The sequence below is a fragment of the Dendrobates tinctorius genome, unplaced genomic scaffold (genome assembly GCF_039654945.1).
Source record: "Dendrobates tinctorius isolate UK_male_01 unplaced genomic scaffold, ASM3965494v1 ptg000177l, whole genome shotgun sequence".
NCBI classification, from domain to species: Eukaryota; Metazoa; Chordata; class Amphibia; order Anura; family Dendrobatidae; genus Dendrobates; species Dendrobates tinctorius.
Window position 1 is genome coordinate 4,902,072 of NW_027361844.1, and position 21,318 is coordinate 4,923,389.

Genomic DNA, 21,318 nt, shown 5'->3' on the forward strand with positions numbered 1-21,318 from the left:
GGTGCCAGATTCACTGCCACTGAAATCAATGGGAGAGCGGCGCTGCTCTGGCACTTCCAGCTCCTGTGTTGGTCAGTGACATCACTATGGAGACACATGGGTCAGTGGGTGCTCTTGTCTGCTGATCTGGCTGCCTTTCGAGAGCCCGCAAAAACCAGGGCTCATCCCACTGAACGCCCGCACTCAATCCCCAAAGGTAGAACACCACTCAGACAACACAGGGTGAGGGGAACACACATTGGTAAGACTATTGGCTCACCAACAGAAAAAAAACACAGAGGTGCAACGACTGTGGTCGCAGCGATGAAGGCCACGAGCCAGCACGGGGGTACAGATGCCTGCTTCTGCTGGATCTCCGTCCTCACTGAAGATGCAGATCCAGATGACATGCATGGTGTTGCAGAGACCCGTCGGTTCCCTGCACTGCGATACATGCACTGCGACACATGCAGTGGCTGTGAGCTGACGTTGGAGGTGCAGCCACAGGGAGTAGCGCATGACAATGGCGCACACTCCGATGTCAGCTGCTGGGCTGTGCGGTGGATACAAAAGACACAGGGTGAGGTGGGAGCAGAGGAAAGGTGAGTAGAATGTTTTTGTTTTTAATTATGCATTAGGGGCAGAACGGGGACACATACGCTAGAATCGGGGACCATGTAAACCAGGATGGTGACATATATACCAGGAAGTGGGCATATATACCAGGATGGAGACCATTTGGACCATACATATCAGGATGGGGACCATATATACCATCATTGGGACATATACTGTATACCAGGATGCGGACATATTCATCAGGATGATGGGCATATATACCAGGATGGGAGACATTTTACTACATAATGAAAGGGACAATTCCGAATTCTCTGCATGTGCCTCAGTTTTGGGCTGGTGGGAGGAGTAAGGCAGAATCAGTGAGAGATGAGAGCAGACTATATCTATCTATTGGTGATAATGACAGACTGCTACAAACACAGATCTTCATTTTTGCAGTTTTGCACTAGATCAACTGTAAATCAAAAGTTAAATCACATCATGTGAGCATTCTCACCTTGCACCTCAAAAACCATAGATCTTAAACTTTGTGATGCTCCAAATGGCAATTTTCTGTGTGGGCAATTTTCCTGTGGGCATTTTTCAGGGAACCATTTTAGCTAACAAACATCGAAGATAATTTGTATATGACTGTTTACAGCCAGACGGCTTATAGCTCAGTGGATAGCCCTGCAGGATTACAGCATTGGAGTCCTGGGTTCAAATCCCACCAAGGACAACATCTGCAAGGAGTTTGTATGTTCTCCCCGTGTTTGTGCGAGTTTCCTCCGGGTACTCCGGTTTCCTCCCACCCTCCAAAGACATATACTGATAGGGAATCTAGATTGTAAGCCCCATCGGGGACAGTGATGATAATGTATGTAAAGCGCCGTGGAATTAATGGTGCTATACAAGGGAGTAAAATAAACACAAAAATAAACAAATATATAGCAAACACGAAGCAATGTGCAGAATAAAAAAAGTGCGTTATATAGTGATCAGTTCTGAAGTGTTACATAAAGAAATGAGAATAGCAGGACTCCTGACCTCAGACGCAGCCTCGGGCACATCGTGTTCTCCTGGACCTCCACTTCGCTGTCAGGTTGTTAAGATTCCAAAAGCCTCTTGAGTTTAGGTTTACATGATCTCCATAGGAACAATAAGTCCTCACCTGACTGGTCGCAGTGTCACACATGGAAAACTTTTTCACATTGACTGATATTAACCTCTTGAATGCCAAAGGTGTGGCTAATCCAACAAAGCATTACAATAACTAGTAGCTAATCATAATATTTAATCATAATGCAAACAGTGCTCAGTTATTTCCGAAACTAAACCTCAATTTTAATGTTTATATTACAACAATTCATCTTTGCTCATTGTGATCCACTGTAATTGTGACAACACAAGAGCAATCTATTGAAAGTTCAGCGTCTAATCCAATTGATGATGGGATTACAAAATCTAAAACTTTTACTGTTCCCATAAAAATTGTGAAAAACACAGAAATAAGACAATTAATTAGAAATAACTTTTACTACAAGAGAGGTTCCAGAACAAAACCTACGGAACATTTTTAATTTCCTATGCTTGACATTTATTCCAACCATATAGAAAACTAAAAAGTTATTAAATTTATCAGCCAGAAAACTATAATGAATTGTATTTGCTATAATGTAATATATAAAGAATACAGATATGTAAACTTATTGTCATGATCCATGCTGGATCATGACAGATTATAAAGCACAGGTAACCTTTTTTTTTTTTTTTTCCTAAGCTGTGCTTAAGGTGGGTTTCTGCCCCCGGTGGCCATTAGGATTATTGCACTGTTGTGTTGTTTGTTCTGAGTTTTCCCCCAGGTGGTGGTGAGCGTCATTGCACTCTTGTTTCTTTAGTTAAGTGTACATTATTATAATGCAGGTGTGAATGCAGGTGTGATTGCTGGCTCTGTTATAAAAGTCACAGGTGTTGCAATCAGTGTTGGTGATAGTGTTCATTTCAACCATCCTTGGTGGAGGAAGGAGCTGGAGAGCAGCTCTGACAGAGCCTGGTGTGAAAGGAGTCATAGGGGATTTCCTTAGCTCTGACAGAGCTTGGTGGCAGCAATTCAGGAGGAGAGCTGCATGCTGGTGGTTGACTCTGTTGCCAGTGCAAGTGCAACAGAGTAAAGCTAAGTAGTGTTTCCGTTTGTGTTTTTTCCTTAGTGTGTATTAGTGCAGCGGTGGGGCCAGTGCCTGCGCCACCCAGCTCCCTAGCAAGGGATAGGTGTAGGGTGTGCTAGGGCGACAGGTTCGTGATCGGCGCCCGGTGCGGAACCGGCTAAGGGAACGTTAGGGACACTGACTCAGGGGAGTGCAGGAGGTCTCCACGTCCCCTGTCCCTATCGCAGGGCCCACCGTTGTAACTGTTTCCCTACCCCTTGTCTTGTTGTTTTAGTTACTGGCCGGCGAGCCGTGTCACACAGGACAATATCACGTGCCGCGTCCTGTTTTAGTTACCGGCCTGCTGGTCGCCTCTCACAGGACGGGTCCACGTGACACTTATGTGGGAAAAGTACATTCACTAAACTAGAAAGAAGTTACACAGACTAATTTTTTATCTTTTTAAAGTATGCTCCTTACAGATAATATAGATGGGCAGTGTCATGTGGGACCTAAAAAGGAGTCGGTCAGCACGGTGGCTCAGTGGTTAGCACTGTAGCTGCATTAAGGTCCTGGATTAAAATCCCACCAAGGACAATAACAGCAAGGAGATTGTATCTTCTCCCCATGTTTGCATGGGTTTCCTTCGGGTTCTTCAATTCCTCCCACACTCCAAAGACATAGTGATAAGGAATTTATATCGTGACTCCTGAGAGTCCCACAGTTTGAAAGGAGCCAGAGAGGCTGGAGACCTCCGGTTGGGTTCTACTTGCCCAGCTCGACTTGACTAACAGTTCTCTCTATACATTATTGGTGGAAGAATATTTAGAATTGAGAGTCCTCAGTACAAAGATATATATCTTTCCTATACATTATTGATGGGAAGACTCAATTAATTAGAAAGAAATGTGTATGATTTGACACCATGGACTTTATTCTCCTTATAGAAGTCAATAAAATGTGGCCCTTCTTCACTAAATTTGTAATAAGGACTGCTGCCATAGATAAGCAGCTATAAACAGCTAAAATGACCTGGGAATATTGGACTCTCCACGTCAGTATGATTGCGGCATCACAGATAACAAGCGGTCGGTCAGGGTTTAATTAAGTTGCAAAAAAAAAAAAACCTTCAGTCACTATTTTCCGAGACGTTTAGGCTATGTGCCCACGTTAGCGTTTTTAAACGCTCAGGAAACGGGTCTTCTTCCCAGAAAACACGCGGAAAAAAACGCAAGTTTTTCGCAGCAATTTTTCCGGAAAAACCGCACGTTTTTTATGCGTTTTTTCCGCGCGTCTTCTGGGTTATAGGAAATAGCCAAAAACGCGGACCTAAGCGGAAATTAATGAACATGCTGTGTTTTTTGCCGCTTCTTTTAAGCGTTTTTGATGCTGTTTGACCCTGAAAAACGCATCAAAAACGCTTAAAAACGCAATGTGGGCACACAGCCTTAATGTTTTCAATTTTTAGTTAATGGGGTTGTATAATGATTTTTTTTTTTGCATTCTTAGCTGACATTTTTATCGATACCATTTTGGAGTAAATACAATGTTTTTATAGAGCTCTTATGGCATTTTTTTGCGCTGTTGTTGCTGTCGAAAAAACTAAATTCTGGCATTAATTTTTTTTCCTCTTATTACACTGTTTACATGCACTGTAAATGCTACTGTCAAAGATGGACAGTGGCATTTACCAGGGTAACAGCAGGGCTCCACTTCATGCCCGGCTGTTAAGGCCCCGTTACACTAAGCGATATCGCTAGTAATATCGCTATAACGTCACTGGTTTTTGTGACATTATAGCGATATCGCTATGTGTGATACTTACCTCCGACCGCTCCCCCGCTGGTTATTGCTGATCGCGCGAGAACGGCCTGGGCCATTTCTCGTCGTCAGCTTCCTGCTGGGCTTCCTATGGCGCCGACAAGCGACGCGTGGACGCGGGCGGGAGGACGTCAGGATCGCCTCGTCTGACAGGTAAGTAGCAACCGCCGACCGCTGCTATATCGCTGGTGAGATCTGCCTGTGTGGCAGCTCACTAGTGACCACTTAGCGATGCACCAGAGACCCTGACCGCGCCATAACGTTTGTCGGGATCGCTGGTGCATCGCTAAGTGTGACAGTACCTTAAGATGCAGAGGATGACTAAATAATACAGCCATCATCTGCTGGGAAAGATGTGAGCTCAGTTCCTGAAGCTGTATAAAAGTCAGGGAGCCGGCATGACGTAACTGCACCTTCATATGTTTATGTTGGTAAGGGGTTAAAAAAGTCAAAGATTAGAAGGAGGGAAAAAAAAGACTACCTTCTACCAAAAACAGCACAACACCTGCGCATAGCGTGTGTATGGTATTACGACTGCAATGCCAAACATGACCAGATTTTCTAATTCTCTACAACCCCTACAATGTTCTTCCACATGTTTATTTCCTTTGCATGTAACAAAACATGTGTGATCCAATAATTTTCTGAGATAAATACTACATTTTCTGGAACAATATCAAGCGTGCCAACACTTTCGCCATGATTGTATATTGATGCAATACCTTTTCATAAATACATTGTTTTTTTGTTAAAAAGAAGTCAACCCAAAACCAGTTAAAAAGTACAAAGATTGAAAATGTTTATTTGCGATAACAAAAAAACAAACAATGAATATTATATAGTCAACATATTTAAAGCAACAGTACAACAATGCTTATATACATAAATACAGGGAATTAAATATTGATTCAAAAACAGATCAGTTTGTTTTAAGGATAAATAATCAGAAGGATTTTGTATTTATTTATTTTTTTCTTCACTTTTTTTTGCTAACCATAAGAAATCTCTCTATTGCTAGGCCACCAGACCATGTTATGGCAAATATACATATAAATACACAGGAGGAAGGTCAGAGATGTGATCACATCCTAAAAACTTTTGGGAAGAATCTGGAGACGTGTTTTTTTTCATATATTACTTTGTTGCCTTTTTACATTTGTCATTTTCCAAAGTACTGAAACAATACAGTACAGTCACTTAGCCGGTTAGTGGTTGTCGGCTATATATTCTGCAACTTACTGTACTCACTACACTGCCAAAGGCAATTACTGGCAGTAACTAATACAAACTTATTTTAATAAACCGTTTACAATAAAAAAAAAACCCCCTACGAAATCTACAAACTTGTATTAATATTGTACACTAATCGCTAGCTTTAACTTCTTCATCCAACAACAATATTCTCAGAATTTTAGGCCATTCATCAAGGATATAAAACCATTCAGCCTCTTTTTAGAGTAAATGTAAGAATAAAAAAAAATTCAAGACCTTCCAAAAAATGCTAAAAGCAACTTTTAAAATAATGCTTTGTTATTAGTGCAATTAATCTTTAAAAACAACAAAAAATAATTGGCACAAAAGGGAAAAAAAAAAAAAAAAAAAAAAGACAGTGGGTAGTCAGTTGGGTGATTAGTAATAACCGACGTGCAATGGGCCTTGCTTGTATAGGAAAGCAATATTACCTAGCCCTTCCATTGTTAGTTTTTTGGGGAAGCAACGACAACTTCAAATTGCATAAAGAATATAACATGGCCAAGAAAGAAGTTTAGCTGCTCCCCATTTCTAAAAGTCGTGCGATCTGACCCCACCTACTCTGCCGAATATATCTGTTATCTATATACACACACAAGCCCCTTACTGGACTGTAATCAGAAGAATAGGCAATATTACATCCCCGGAGAACATACCAGTCCTCACTAAAGCCACCTAGATGGGACAACGTTTATCCAGATAAGCCAGGCAGGGCTACACAGCAACTAACGCACAAGCAAAATGTAATCACAGATATTGCATGCATTCGCTAACAAGCAACTTTGCAAGAATTCGCCATGTGCTGGTCTGTGTATAGCACAGTATAATGTCCACAGTCGATGATCCTTAAGCCAGGGACAGAGAACGGCTCCTATCTATACAGGCTCACACAAGTGGAAGGTTTCTGATAAATACGGCACAGGATGGATAAGCAGATTACAAATGGTACACCTTGTTCTACTATACCGGGGGAAGTTTATCACAAAGAAACACCTCTCTTTAACCACTCCTCCACATCGTAAAGCAGGAGTTTTCATCCCGATACATACATTTTCCTTTTTTCATCCTTTTAACATAGAAAATCATACTTTTAAATGATAACGTTTGTGCTTTTTCAGTGAAAAAAAAAATCCACATTGTGTTTACAGTTTATTTTCAGTAGAAAGCAGCCAAGCTCCCTTATCAGTAAGACGCCAAGTGCTTTTCACTCCTGGTGAAGCTCACGAGGAAATTCTGGGTGACTTACCATTTCTCACCTTAATTTGGTGCAATCAGATGTATTAAAAGTGGGACAGTATTTAGACTAACGACTAATATACACCTAAATACTAGAAATGACATAAAAGCTAAAGTGCTCAAAAGCTTTAAAAAGGAAAATATCCGTGACACTGGACAAGCAATACCATTGCTTAGATCTTAGGGACATTTTAGTTTATCTCCTTATAAAGCTCACAGATGTGGCGTCAATGTCTTACATTCATTTCTTCGATATATATAAAGCTTACTGAAATATCAAATACTATGTATACTTCTCCTTACTGATCCTTAACACTTTATGTAACGTGTCTCCTACCCTTAGTTAGTGGAGTTCGTCTCCTACACAGGTCTGTGTACAATGTTTAACCCCTCATACAGCTCTGCATTGGTGGGGAAAAAATATTAAATGGCACAAAATAAAACCAATTGTTGACTTATAAAAAATATAACCATAGTACATATTTTTGGGATTTTTTTTTTTTTTTTTAAAGTCAACAGGAACCACCATTTCTTTCACCAAGTCAAAATCCTTTTCTCAGTTTTTTAGACTTTTCAAACACTTTCATAAATCCTTCGACTGAACCTCTCATTTAGGCTGGAGTTACTTTTGGCCACATCACAGGTCATACGTCCAAGGGGTTGCGCTTTGCTGCTGCTACATCACAGTGTAATGAAAGTGAACAGGGTCACATTACGACCCGCAAGTGACTACGATCATGACAAGCAAGTGACAAAAAAGGAGTTCAAGGCTTGCGATGGTCGCCATATCCTGAGGGTTGCAATTTGGTGCCATTTACCTGCATTACACTGCGATGTAGCAGCAACTAAGAGCGATCTTTGGACGCATGACCCATGTCGTGGCCAAAGTTACTGTGTAGCCCCAGCTTCATCTATAACCCTTCTCTTCTTCACAACATGCTCAAACCTTCAACTTATTGCCTATCAAACATGCCATAATTCCTTCTCTTCACAGTGAGGTTTAACCATCCAGTCCATTTCCATTCCCAGCTTAGTCTTCTTTTAAACTACTCAATTTTGGCGATGATGTGCAAACAGGAGCAGCAAGTCCTCCGATAATAGCGGGAAGACTCTGGTTCCTTCTTATTCCACCTATGAGAGTACTTGTTGCAACAAACATGGCAGACTCTTGTCGCTTCGGTCCGTTGTTTAACGCTTTCGTTTGGTCCTCTGTGCTTGGCTGGCTGACTACTCTTGCGATCCCTAAACGTTTCAACCGTTCCACCAAGCTCATTTTCATTTGCTTTAAATCAGCTTGACTCCGTGTAGACTTTAAACCGTACATTTCTTGAAGAAAGCTCTCGGCCGGCCTAGAAACAGCCAGGAAATTTTCGGAGGGATTTGGTTCAAAAGTCAGAGGAGATGGACATGGAGAACAGGACGGAGAATTGGGAGGAGTGGAGGGAAGAAGCAGATTCTGTGGACGTTGTGGTTTCTCTTGAACAAGTGGGCTGTTGACTTTAGCAGATATTCCTTGTTCTTTCAGCAATTTTGCTAAATTACTGGTATTACTTACAGAAGAATCAGAGGCTTTCCCAAAATACTCTCCAAGGCTAGGACGACAGGAAACAGAAGGAGAGCTCACAAATGTGTTGGCTAAACAAGAGCTTGGCCCTCCCAAAGATGATGAGGTGTACTTTGAACTGATATAAAGAAAAGACAGACAATAAATAAAATGTTCATTATTAATGACATAATGGTAGAGATCAATTAAGCAAAATTTACCAAAATTCTATAGAAAATTGTACTAAAAATATACAGAAGTCATGAAGCGGGGGTTTACTCAACTATATGGTTGCCCATATAGCTTAATCTGAGCCTAAAAGCGTATCTTGATCCAGAGGACCTGTCCTGTATTGTACAACCCAGGGGGCAAAATGTGTAAATGTGTAAAACTATTTATTTCCTGTTGGGGAACTGCAGGAAAATTAAAGGCTTTGTGCCAGTTTTCCCCAAAGATTACACCAGATTGTTGTGGGTCCCAACAGGGAATCACTTGGTAAATATTTTCTATTACAAAAAGGATACTAACAAGCCGGGAGGTATCACAAATATAAAAGTGTACTTTATTGGGAAAAATAGCATCAAGAGAGGGTGTGATACTCTGCAGGAGAGGATGTATAAAAAGACAATGAAATACTTACACTATGGTGTACATAAAAGACAGGCTCAGCATTAATGTAAAATGCTAAAGGACGTGAAGCAACAAATTGCAAATGTAGAAAAAGACAAACGGTCCAGATTCATCAAATATTTTATGCTAGTATTGGGGGAGGAAGGGGGAAAGTGAAAGATTTGAAAACTCACAGAATTTTGGCATAACTTGATCCTGTACTAAAATTATATGACTTGGCATCCTCACACAATTTTTGCCCTACTACGACAAAGTTGGTAGAACTGGGACATTGCAGGCGTAGGACCACGGGTCAAATACATGATGAGAAGTGGCGCTTGCTACAAGACAAATCTTACTACATCAGAAACTGGACTAGGATTTGTGGTGAGGTTCACACTGCTTATTTGACGCTCCTGACTAGTGATAGGCGGATTGCAGTTCACCGGGAGAATTTCACTGCAGTGAACATGCTCTATGCACCGTGAAACTTTTTCTCATTGTGCTAGCAGAGATCTCACCGAAGACACTGCAGTTCACTGGCCCGGCAGGGAACACAGCCTCAGTGACCGGCAGTAACCTCAATGATGTCACCGCTGGTCTGTAATGCTGCTCATTCATCAGTGATTCTCAGCCTGGATGGTCGCATCTTGGCATCATCCAGGTTGAAAACGGATTACACCCCAGACATGGATTACGACGTTGGACAGAACAATGGACAGGTGAGGGATACTGATGTTTTTTATTCTTGTTTTCTTACAGGAGACAAGGGATTCAATGTAGTGGGCGTTAGGTGAGCATAACTGTGTTTGTTATTCTTCAATAAAAAAAAAAAAAGTAAAACTGTGTGATTTGTTTTATTTCAAATAAAGAACTTTATTCTGCCTGTGTCTTTGTTTATTATATAGCTATAGGATTAGTATTGGAGAGGCGTCTTCTAGACGCCTCTCCATTACTAAGCCGTGGGCTTGATGTCACCAGGCAATACAAAGGTGCATCAGCCTCACAGATACGAACCCCACTTGCCACCGCTACAGGGCAAGTGGGAATAGCCAGGCAAAGTGCCAGTATTGATAATAGATGCGTTTTCATGGGCGACTGTGGGCTGCTATTTTTAGACTGCGAGGGGGCAATATCCATGGCCCCTTTCCAACCTGAGAATACCAGCCCCCAGCTGACTGCTTTAGCAAGGCTGGTTGAGAAAAATGGGGGAACCCAACACAGTTTTTTTTAATTAATTATTTACAGCGCATGCAGATGAATACTCCCATCTGCCGCTCCTGCTCTCAGTTATTAGAGGCAGCAGGTGTCAGCTGATGTGAGCAGTAGTCCCATCAGCAGACACCAATGACTGGATATACACGTTATACCTCCGATCATAGCTGCAGGTTCACGCTGTCATTTGACAGTGTGGGAACCACGGCTCTCTGACCAGCGGTGGTGATTTTACCACAGATAAGAAGCAGTAAAACATGCATGACAGCACGACAAACACCCAGTGTTGGGGGGGGCTGAACCCCAGATTGTTCGGTATGGACAACGAACGTCACTGTTCGGGTTCGCCCATCTCTACTCCTGACTTATGAATCAGGAGCGTCTGACTCCAGCTCATCTCCTCAAGATTGTGTGAACACCAGTCTTCATGCTATCAGGCCCAAAGAGCATAAGAGGTCAAAGCAGCAGACTCAACACATTGTGTCCAGACATCACTTTGTAAGGTACAGAGATATTAATGCATAGAGTGGCAAATAAATACAGATGGTCACAAAGTGACAAGTGAAATCCATATTCTCCTCCCATTCCAGGATGACGCCCACCCCGACGTACGCTTTAGGAAAAATCTTAGTTTGAGCTTGCAATTTCCCAGCAGGAAAGTCTATATACCCCCCTAATCAATCACCAGCCCCAATCATGTAATGAAAGAAAACATCTAAGAACTGTCCTGGCTTATGTGCAGTTATCAAAACCTCCAAAATGCCCACAGAGGACTGTGTCATGTAAACCTGATTCCAAGCCTCATGATCAGAGACAACATCACGTGACCAAACCCCGGACATCACAATCTATTTTTGGATCATGATGCTTTGGTAATGGGAAACACAAGCACACAAAGAAAGCCAACAACCAGTTGTGTATTTGAACTGTGTTTTCTACTTAGACAGTACACTACAAGTTACTATGTTTTTTTCTTATTTTTACTCCTTATACATTATTGAAAGTTAACTGTGGTCTCTGGACAGAAGAACTGCTTGGGGCTCTAAGTCAATGTTTTAAGCAAATACCTTGACTCAATGCAGTACGCATGTTGCATTTATATGTCAATAGGACTGCTCTGCTTTATTCTCAACAATCAATTCCTTTCCAGACACATGCTCATTAAAGAGCTTGTCCCACGAAGTACATTTTAATTAATAGATTTTGGAACAATAATCAGCTCCACTATTGGATGCGTTACAAAAATTTTTTTCCTGCACAGAGATAATCTTATAAATGTGTATAAATGTGTAATCTTTTAAATTATTTACTGTGTCCAACCATGCATAGCTGATACAGTTCACAGTGTTGCACATACCACAGCTCCTGGCCAGGAAAAGAAGCATTTCCTCATAGATTGCCCTGCTTGAAAGATGACACTCTCACCTTTTGGTACCTAAGTTCTGTGTTATTTTGTAATGTCTTTATTGTCTGTACAAGTCTCCACTAAAATTGTAAAGTGCTGCAGAATATGTTAGCGCTATAAAAATTATTATTATAAAAGAGTGTACAGACAACAAAGCAGCAGGAATTCGCAGCTGCTGCTTTCTGATGTAACATTTCTCTAGCGGTTTTATCACAGGATTGAATGATTCTGCCAGGTCACAGTCCTGTGAGCTCATCATAAAATCAGGTCAGTGAGGTAGGAACTCAGGCAGCAGAAGAGCTCATATGCAACGGACTTGATTTATGATGAGCTCACAGGACTAAATTCACAGCAGAAACACTTGCTCCTGTGATAAAACAGGCAGGAAAATGTGGTACCTCAGAAAGCTTCAACTGTGAGCCCCTGCAGTGTCATGTCTCTATACTCAATTATTGAAAGTGACTTATGCTCTCCTCCTAGCGGCCAGGAGCTTTGGTGTGTGCCAACCATGATCTGGAGCAGCTCTGCAAAGCCGGACACAGCAAATTAGCCAATACATAGCAGGGACACATTTATAAGATTATCTCAACACAGGGACATTTTTTGTAAACTCATCCAAATGTGGAAATTATTATTATTCCAAGATCTATTAATTAAAATCTACTACAGTGCCTTGCAAAAGTATTCGACCCCCTGGAACTTATGTTTATCATTATTAGTCATTTAGGACAACATTGGGTCATTCAGAGATCCACAATGAACTTCTGGAGTGAGTTTGCTGCACTGAAAGTAAAGGGGCCGAAAAATACTGCACGCCCCACTTTTCAGTTTTTGAATTTCCACAAAAATTTAAAATAACCAATAAATTACGTTCAACTTCACAATTGTGTCCCACTTGTTGTGGATTCTTCACCAAAAAATTATACTTGGTATCTTTATGTTTGAAACATGATATGTGGGAAAAGGTTGAAAAGTTCCAGGGAGCCGAATACTTTCAAAAGACACTGTATATTAGAGGGAAAAACCCCTTTAGGCCTTTCTTAGCCATTATGCTTTGTGGAGTCCTTGGTGACCCCACTAGTCAGTGCCTCACCTGGGGGTAACCTGAGTGATGTCAGTGGGATGCAGGATTCTACAAGTGGTGAAGGTAAATGTTGAATTTGTGCTGCACAAGCACTTTCCAGGGTTTGCGGCTATAACACAGACAAAACAAAGGTGAGGTTATTTGTACAGTACAAACCAAATTCCTAAGCACACGGAGGGAGTCATTTAATAACAAGGTATGAGCCAATATAGAAATTGTGCTAAAGGTGATGTGTAGAAACAATAGGCTCAAGCAGTAACTAAAGCAGAATATCACTATTTACAGGGATTTATGTACTGTATGTACTTTCTACATATATTTTTTACTACGCGGCACTGTGTGGAATATCACCATGTACTATGCTATTTCATACCTTTCTTTTGGTATAATGAGGTACACAGTCCATAGGGAGACCAAAAGAACAGGCTTTTGGTCTATGGCAGGCTAATGTAACCGTAAAGACACATTTAGCTTTTACATTGAGAACTTTCCCTGCACACAAGCACGATGTAAAGCCAACAAAACCTGCAGAACTACAGCTGAAAAAGTACAACCACTAACCAGAGGTTGTTGCTGGTGCCAAGCTTATGGGTGGCAGGAATATATTTGAGGAGGATTTTGGCACATCGCCTTCATCTCGTTCATAAACTTTAAAAATTATTCCACCCTCATCATCATCATCATCTTCATCATCATCTTCTTCCAGGTCACACAGGTGGTATTCAGCATCTTCAGGTAGCGGTTTAAAACCTTTGGTCAATACACCTGGACGGGGATCCAAAATGGTACCCAGATTGGGTTGTGCTAGTTGTTGCCAGTGGTGAAGAGTCTGGGAACCTGGAGAATACAGTATACTTAATTATAATTGTGCAACCCTCTGCATACCTCTGAATTCCTAATTACATATACCGTAAATGGATTACATAAAGCAACAATCAACACTGTTCTAATGAACAGGTCCATATAATGTACATTTATATTACTGAACACCTAGTAGAATCAAAATGATAAGCACACATTTTAATTCCTTCCATAATGTAAAGCTTACATTCACATTTCTCAATCAGCAGTATGACCTCGTATATGATATGAAGCCAATGTTGGGAAGTGACCCGATAGCTGCACATTAGATTACTGTGCCAAACACTATGGGTGTAGTACAGGTACGCCTGTACCATATGGGGGAAGTATGGTACACAGCAAAGTTACTTTTAATGAATATGCATCTCTCCAAATATTTCTGGTCCGAACTGCAAATTCGGACAGTGAAAGTTATGGCATTTTAGCAGCTTACAAAAACCTTCACGTTACAGTTATATAATCAATATGGACAAACAGTGCAGATTTTTGGCTTTAATTTGAGGGCATTCACATACTAATTGGAGTAAGGGTTTAGGAATTACAGCTCTTTAATATGTAGCTGCATCTTTTTAAAGGGGACAAATGATCTCAAAAGCACTTTAATGGGCTGCATGTGCTATTCCCTCATAAATCCATTAACCCTTTCACGACATTTGCCGCTGAGCCCACATCTTTTCCCGACACATGTCAGCTATTTTGAGAAACTGACATGTGCCCAGAACAGCGATTCCACTAGCGTCTATTAACCCGTTAAATGTCGCTGTCAAACGCTGACAGAGGAATTTAACTTGCATTTCCGGCAATCGCACCAGAAATTTGCCCATCAGTGACCCCCGCCACGTGACCGCAGGTCACCGATGGGTTGGCATGACACCCAGAGGTCTCCCGCACAGTGGTCAGCGCTCATAGCAAGTGAGGTATTCTGCTACATGCAGGTGATCCAGAATTACTTTTTTTGGTCGCCGCAATATTGCTTTAAAACGCAATAATGAGCGATCAAAAGATCGTATCTACACTAAAAAAGGTATTATTAACCCCTTAACCCCCAAGGGTGGTTTGCACGTTCATGACCAGGCCAATTTTTACAATTCTGACCACTGTCCCTTTATGAGGTCATAACTCTGAAACGCTTCCATGGTTCCCAGTGATTCTGACATTGTGTTCTCGTGACATATTGTACTTCATGTTAGTGTTAAAATTTCAATCAAATAACTTGCGTTTATTTGTGAAAAAAATGGAAATTTGGCCAAAATTTTTAAAATTTCGCAATTTTCTAACTTTGAATTTTTATGCCCTTAAATCACAGAGATACGGCACACAAAAATCTTAATAAGTAACATTTCCCACATGTTCACTTTACATCAGCACAATTTTGGAACCAAAATTTTTTTTTGTTAGGAAGTTATAAGGGTTAAAAGTTGACCAGCGATTTCTCATTTTTGCAACACCATTTTATTTTTACGGACCACATCACATTTGAAACCACTTTGAGGGGTCTATATGATAGAAAATACCCAAAAGTGACACCATTCTAAAAACTGCACCCCTTAAGGTGCTCAAAACCACATTCAAGAAGTTAATTAACCCTTCAGGTGCATCACAGGAATTTTTTGAATATTTAAAAAAAAAAAAAAATAAAAAAAAAATGAACATTTAACTTTTTCACAAAAAAAATACTTCAGGTTCAATTTTTTTTATTTTACCAAGGGAAACAGGAGAAATTGGACTGCAAATGTTAATGTGCAGTTTGTCCTGAGTACGCTGATACCTGATATGTGGTGGGTGTAATGTAAAATGTCAAAGTATGATGTTTCTAGAACCTTCTAGAAATCTCCCACTTCACTCTGATGGGAAATTCAGCCTGTCAGCTCCTACAGCTTCCCTCCTTAACAGCCTGTGTCTGCAATGGTAATAGGACACTTCCCCTATAGCATTTGGCCCATCTCCACAGAAAGGAATGTTAATTAGTTAAGCTAAAGGGAGTCCTTTGTTTTCTGGGACATGTGTCTGAAATAAAACTATGAGAGATATTAACCCCTTCCTGACATCAGACGTACTATCCCGTCCATGGGACCCGGGCCCCTATGCCCATGGACGGGTTAGTACGTCTAGCGCGATCAGCGGCGCCCACGTGGTGAGCGCCGCTGATCGCGGCCAGGTGTCAGCTGATTATCACAGCTGACACCCGGCACTATGTGTCAGGGGCAGTCACGGACTGCCCCCGACACGTTAACCCCTTGCACACCGCGATCAAACATGATCGCGGTGTACCGGGAGTTAAAGGGAAGCATCGGCAGGGAGGGGGCTCCCTCCGTGCTTCCCTGAGCCCCCCACGGCAGCGCAATGTGCAGCGCTGCTGCGGGGGACTCCTTTCCTCCAGGCCCCCGGATCCAAGATGGCGACGGGGGCCTTCGGGGGCCTGGAGGAAGCTGGCTTCCTCAGTGCCTGCAAAGCGCAGGCATGAGGAAGCCTTGTGCACTGCCTGTGACAGATTGCTGATCTGTCACAGTGATCTGTGATGTGACAGATCAGCGATCTGTCACAGGACAGTGATGTCCCACCTGGGACTATGTAATAAAGTAAAAAAAAATTAAAAAAAGTGTAAAAATAATTTAAAAAAAAATCGCCAAATAAAGTAAAAAAAAAAAAAAAAAAAAAAAAAAAATTCCCCAATAAATTCATTTTTTGAAAATAAAAAAACCCCAAAACAATAAAAGTACACATATTAGGTATCACCGCGTCCGTAACGACCCGCCCTATAAAACTGTCCCATTAGTTAACCCCTTTAGCGAACCCCTTAAAAAATAAAAATAAAAAACGAAGCAAAAAATAATGATTTATTATCATACAGCCAAACAAAAAGTGTAATAACGCGCAATCAAAAAGACGCATATAAATATCCATGGTACCGCTGAAAACGTCATCTTGTCCCTCAAAAAACGAGCTGCCACACAGCATCATCAGCGAAAAAATAAAAAAGTTATAGCTCGCAGAATAAAGCGATGCAAAAATAATTATTTTTTATATAAAATAGTTTTCATTGCATAAAACCGACAAAACATAAAAAAACGACCTAAATGAGGTATCGCTGTAACCGTACTGACCCGAAGAATAAAACCGCTTTATCAATTTTACCGCACGCGGAACGGTGTAAACGCACTCCCCCAAAAGAAATTCATGAAACGCTGGTTTTTGTTCATTCTGCGTCCCAAAAATCGGAATAAAAAGCAATCAAAAAATGTCACGTGCCCGAAAATGGCACCAATAAAAACGTCAACTAGTCCCGCAAAAAATAAGACCTCACATGACTCGATGGGTCAAAATACGGAAAAATTATAGCTCTCAATATGTGGTGATGCAGTGATGCAAAAACTATTTTTACAATAAAAAGCGTCTTTTAGCGTGCGACAGCTGCCAAAAATAAAAACCGCCATAAATAGTAAATCAAACCCCCCGTTATCACCCCCTTAGTTAGGGAAAAATAATAAAATTAAAAAAATGTATTTATTTCAATTTTTCCATTAGGGCTAGGGTTAGGGCTTAGGTTAGGGCTTAGGTTAGGGTTAGGGGTGTGTTGGGGTTCGGATTGGAGTTAGAATTGGGGGTTTCCACTGTTTGGGCACATCAGGGGCTCTCCAAATGCAACATTGCGTCTGATCTCAATTCCAGCCAATTCTGAGTTGAAAAAGTCATATGGTGCTCCTTCCCTTCCAAGCTCTGCCATGCGCCCAAACAGTGTTTTACCCCCACATGTAGGGTATCAGCCTACTCAGGACAAATTGCAAAACAATTTTTGTGGTTCAATTTCTCCTGTTACCCTTAGGAAAATAAAAAATTGGGGGCAAAAATATCATTTTTGTGGAAAAAAATGATTTTTTTATTTTCACGTCCGAGCGTTATAAACTTCTGTGAAGCACTTGGGGGTTCAAAGTGCTCACCACACATCTAGATAAGTTCCGTGGGGGGGGGGTCTAGTGTCCAAAATGGGGTCACTTGTTGGGAGTTTCAATAGTTTAGGTACATCAGGGGCTCTCCAAACGCACATGACACCCGCAGACCATTCCATCAAAGTCTGCATTCCAAAATGGCACTGCTTCCCTTCCGAGCCCCGACGTGTGTCCATACAGTAGTTTTCTCCCACATATGGGGTGTCAGCGTACTCAGGACAAATTGGACAACAACTTTTGCGGTCCAATTTCTCCTGTTACCCTTGGGAAGATGAAAAAATTGGGGACTAATTGATCATGTTTGTGGAAAAAATACGATTTTTTTAATTTTCATGCCCGGGCATTATAAACTTCTGTGAAGCCCTTGGTGGTACAAAGTGCTCACCACACATCTAGATAAGTTCCTTTAGGGGTTCTCGTTTCCAAAATGGGGTCATTTGTGGGTGTTTCCCCTGTTTAGGTACATTAGGGGCTCTCCAAAGGCAACATGACACCCGCAGACCATTCCATCAAAGTCTGCATTCCAAAACGTCACTACTTCCCTTCCGAGCTCTGACGTGTGTCCATACAGTAGTTTTCTCCCACATATGGGGTGTCAGCGTACTCAGGACAAATTGGACAACAACTTTTGGGGTTCAATTTCTCCTGTTACCCTTGGGAAAATAAAAAAATTGGGGACTAATTGATCATGTTTGTGGAAAAAATACGATTTTTTTATTTTCATGCCCTGGCATTATAAACTTCTGTGAAGCCCTTGGGGGTTCAAAGTGCTCACCTCACATCTAGATAAGTTCCTTAGGGGGTCTAGTTTTCAAAATGGGGTCATTTGTGGGGAGTTTCCACTGTTTAGGTACATTAGGGGCTCTCCAAAGGCAACATGACACCCGCAGACCATTCCATCAATGTCTGCATTCCAAAACGTCACTACTTCCCTTCCGATCCCCGACGTGTTCCCATACAGTAGTTTTCTCCCACATATGGGGTATCAGCATACTCAGGACAAATTGGACAACAACTTTTGGGGTCCAATTTCTCCTGTTACCCTTGGGAAAATAAAAAAAAATGGTGACTAAAAGATCATGTTTGTGGAAAAAATACGAATTTTTTATTTTCACGCCCGGGCGTTATAAACTTCTGTGAAGCACTGGGGGGTTCAAAGTTCTCACCACACATCTAGATAAGTTCCTTAGGAGGTCTAGTTTCCAAAATGGTGTCATTTGTGGGGGGTTTCCACTGTTTTGGTACATCAGGGGTTTTCCAATCGCGACATGATGTCTGATCTCAATTCCAGCCAAAAACGTCAAATGGCGCTGCTTCCCTTCCGAGCTCTGCCATGCGCCCAAATAGTGGTTTACCCCCACATGTGGGGTATCAGCATACTCAGGACAAATTGCACAATAACTTTTAGGGTCCTGTTACCCTTGGGAAAATAAAAATTGGGGTGAAAAGATCATTTTTGTGGAAAAAATATGATTTTTTAATTGTACCGCTGTACGTTATAAACTTCTGTAAAGCCCTTGTGGGTTCAAAGTTCTCACCACATATCTAGATAAGTTCCTTGGGGGGTCTAGTTTCCAAAATGGGGTCACTTGTAGGGGGTTTCCACTGTTTAGGTACATCAGGGACTCTCCAAACGTGACATGGCGTCCGATCTGAATTCCAGCCAATTTTGCATTGAAAAAGTCAAACGGCGCGCCTTCCATTCTGAGCTCTGCCATGCGCCGAAACAGTCGTTCCCCCCCACAAATCAGGTATCAGCGTACTCAGGACAAATTGCACAATAACTTTTGCAGTCCAATTTCTCCTGTTACCCTTGGTAAAATAAAAAAAATTGAACCTGAAGTATTTTTTTTTTTTGTGAAAAAAAGTTAGGCTTCCGGTTCCGGCGCTGTGATGTGAGGACGCAGGAGACAGAGCTCCGCGCTCCCCTCAGCTACAAAGACGGACAAAGATCACCCCAAGGCTGCGGGAGACAGCGTGAAGTGAGGGATAAGTAGTAGGAGACGCCGGTATATGGAGCGGTACCTTCTCCGGAGCGGCGGCAAGCATTTAAAGCCAGGAGCTGCTGGGGAAGACCACGCAGCACGAGATCTCAAAATGGCGGCGGGCGCGGCAGACGCGGGATACAGCGGTCTGCAGGGAGGTGAGCAGAGCCTGATGGAGGAGGAGGGGAGAAGGCAGCATGAGCAGCCGGCAGCCCAGCAGAGCAGTCAGTTAACGGACGTGCTCATAGACTATGATCGCCTGGCAGGAGCAGTGGCAGCACACCTGGCAGACAAGATAAAGGAGTCCCTGGAGGCCATGGTGGGGGTGGCGCTATCCCCCATTAAAGAACAGATCACACAGCAGGGAGCCAGAGTGGCAGAGCTGGAACAAAGATTATCTAATACAGAGGATGAGGTGACAACGTTAAAAGGGAAAATGAAGGAGATGGAGGAGGGTTCCCAGGCTATGAAAGACAAACTGGAAGATCTAGACAACCGGTCCAGGAGAAGCAACTTAAGACTGGTGGGGTTACCGGAATCAATAACCATGCGGCAGCTGGATAACATTTGTGAAGCAGAGCTTCCCAAGGCGCTGGGCCTGACACACAGATGCAGAGTGGAAAGAGCGCACAGAGTGGGCCCTGTAAGAGAAAACACGGGCGCATGGGGAGCAGACGGGAAGGAGGGTAATGCAGGGGTGACTGGAACAGCCAGACCGCGCCAAGTCATAATAAAATATTTGGAATACAAGGACAAAGAAGAGTTGTTGCGAGCATTTAGAGGACGAAGGACCCCACTGTCTCTTCAAGGACATAAAATATTGATCTTTGGGGATTATTCGGCAGAGGTCACCCGGAAAAGGAAGTCCTTCAGCAAGATATGCACCACACTGTACCGCAAGGGTATAAAGTTTCAACTACTCTACCCTGCTCTTCTGAGAGTGACAAAACTAAATGGATCTTTTTTTGTGACAAAGGACTTGAGAGAGGCGGAGAGATGGAGGACAGAAACCTGACAAGTGAATCTCCGGAGAGGAGGGGTGGTCGACACGGGGAGAGGGAAGGGGAGGTTCGGGAGGAGGGCTGGAACGAATGGACTGAAAGGAGAGAGGAAGGGAAGGAGCCTCACATGGAGAACCCTAAGGCACGAAGATCGCCGTCACACAAGTCGAGAAACCAGGGCAGGGGAGTGCCTTGAGAGAGACTCTGGGGAGTAGGTTTGAAGACTGAACTGAGGGATTTATGAGAGGAGAGATTGACGGATAGTGGGGGTTGAAGTGGCCTCTTCTTACTGGTTCCTCTCGTCTCTCCAGATGTTATTGATATTGGGGTTTTGCTTACTCTGAGGGGTAGGGGTAGGGGAGTACTAATATCTGGGGGGGATCGGGTTTCTTTCGCATTTATATTTTTATTTGATAAACTCCTCTGTTGGATGTTGAGGTATCCACAAAGCTGGGAAGAAGAAAGATTCTGGGTTCAGTAATGACAAATATTATGCATGGGAAAGGAGGGAGGGGGTGCTATATGTTGGCTAGACTACTGACCAAGAAGGCCTTGTTTGGGTTAGTTGGGTAATAAATTAATGAGGGATAGACTACGTATAATTTTTAATTAAATGGCTGAGGGATAATAGCGGAGCCAGGAGCATCACAGAAAAAATGGGAGTGCAGAGACATTTGAT

At 42.2% G+C, this 21,318-nt stretch overlaps 2 protein-coding genes across 6 annotated transcripts in view; both read right to left on the reverse strand.

Annotated features, from left to right (window-relative positions):
* Nucleotides 1–1,790, reverse strand: part of FLACC1 (flagellum associated containing coiled-coil domains 1) — a 125,407-nt gene extending 123,617 nt beyond the window's left edge. The window contains exon 1 of the mRNA XM_073551492.1: nucleotides 1,585–1,790. The gene's annotated coding sequence lies outside the window, so the exon portion shown is untranslated. The remainder of the gene's footprint in view (nucleotides 1–1,584) is intronic.
* Nucleotides 1,791–5,276: 3,486 nt separating this feature from the next.
* TRAK2 (trafficking kinesin protein 2) overlaps nucleotides 5,277–21,318 on the reverse strand; it is a 93,852-nt gene continuing 77,810 nt past the window's right edge. For all 5 annotated transcript variants that reach the window (XM_073551493.1, XM_073551495.1, XM_073551494.1 and 2 more), the window contains 3 exons: nucleotides 13,407–13,682; nucleotides 12,855–12,954; nucleotides 5,277–8,671 (listed from right to left, as the gene is read on the reverse strand). In XM_073551493.1, coding sequence (XP_073407594.1) covers nucleotides 8,020–8,671; nucleotides 12,855–12,954; nucleotides 13,407–13,682 — 1,028 coding nt within the window. In that variant the 3' untranslated portion in view covers nucleotides 5,277–8,019. The remainder of the gene's footprint in view (nucleotides 8,672–12,854; nucleotides 12,955–13,406; nucleotides 13,683–21,318) is intronic.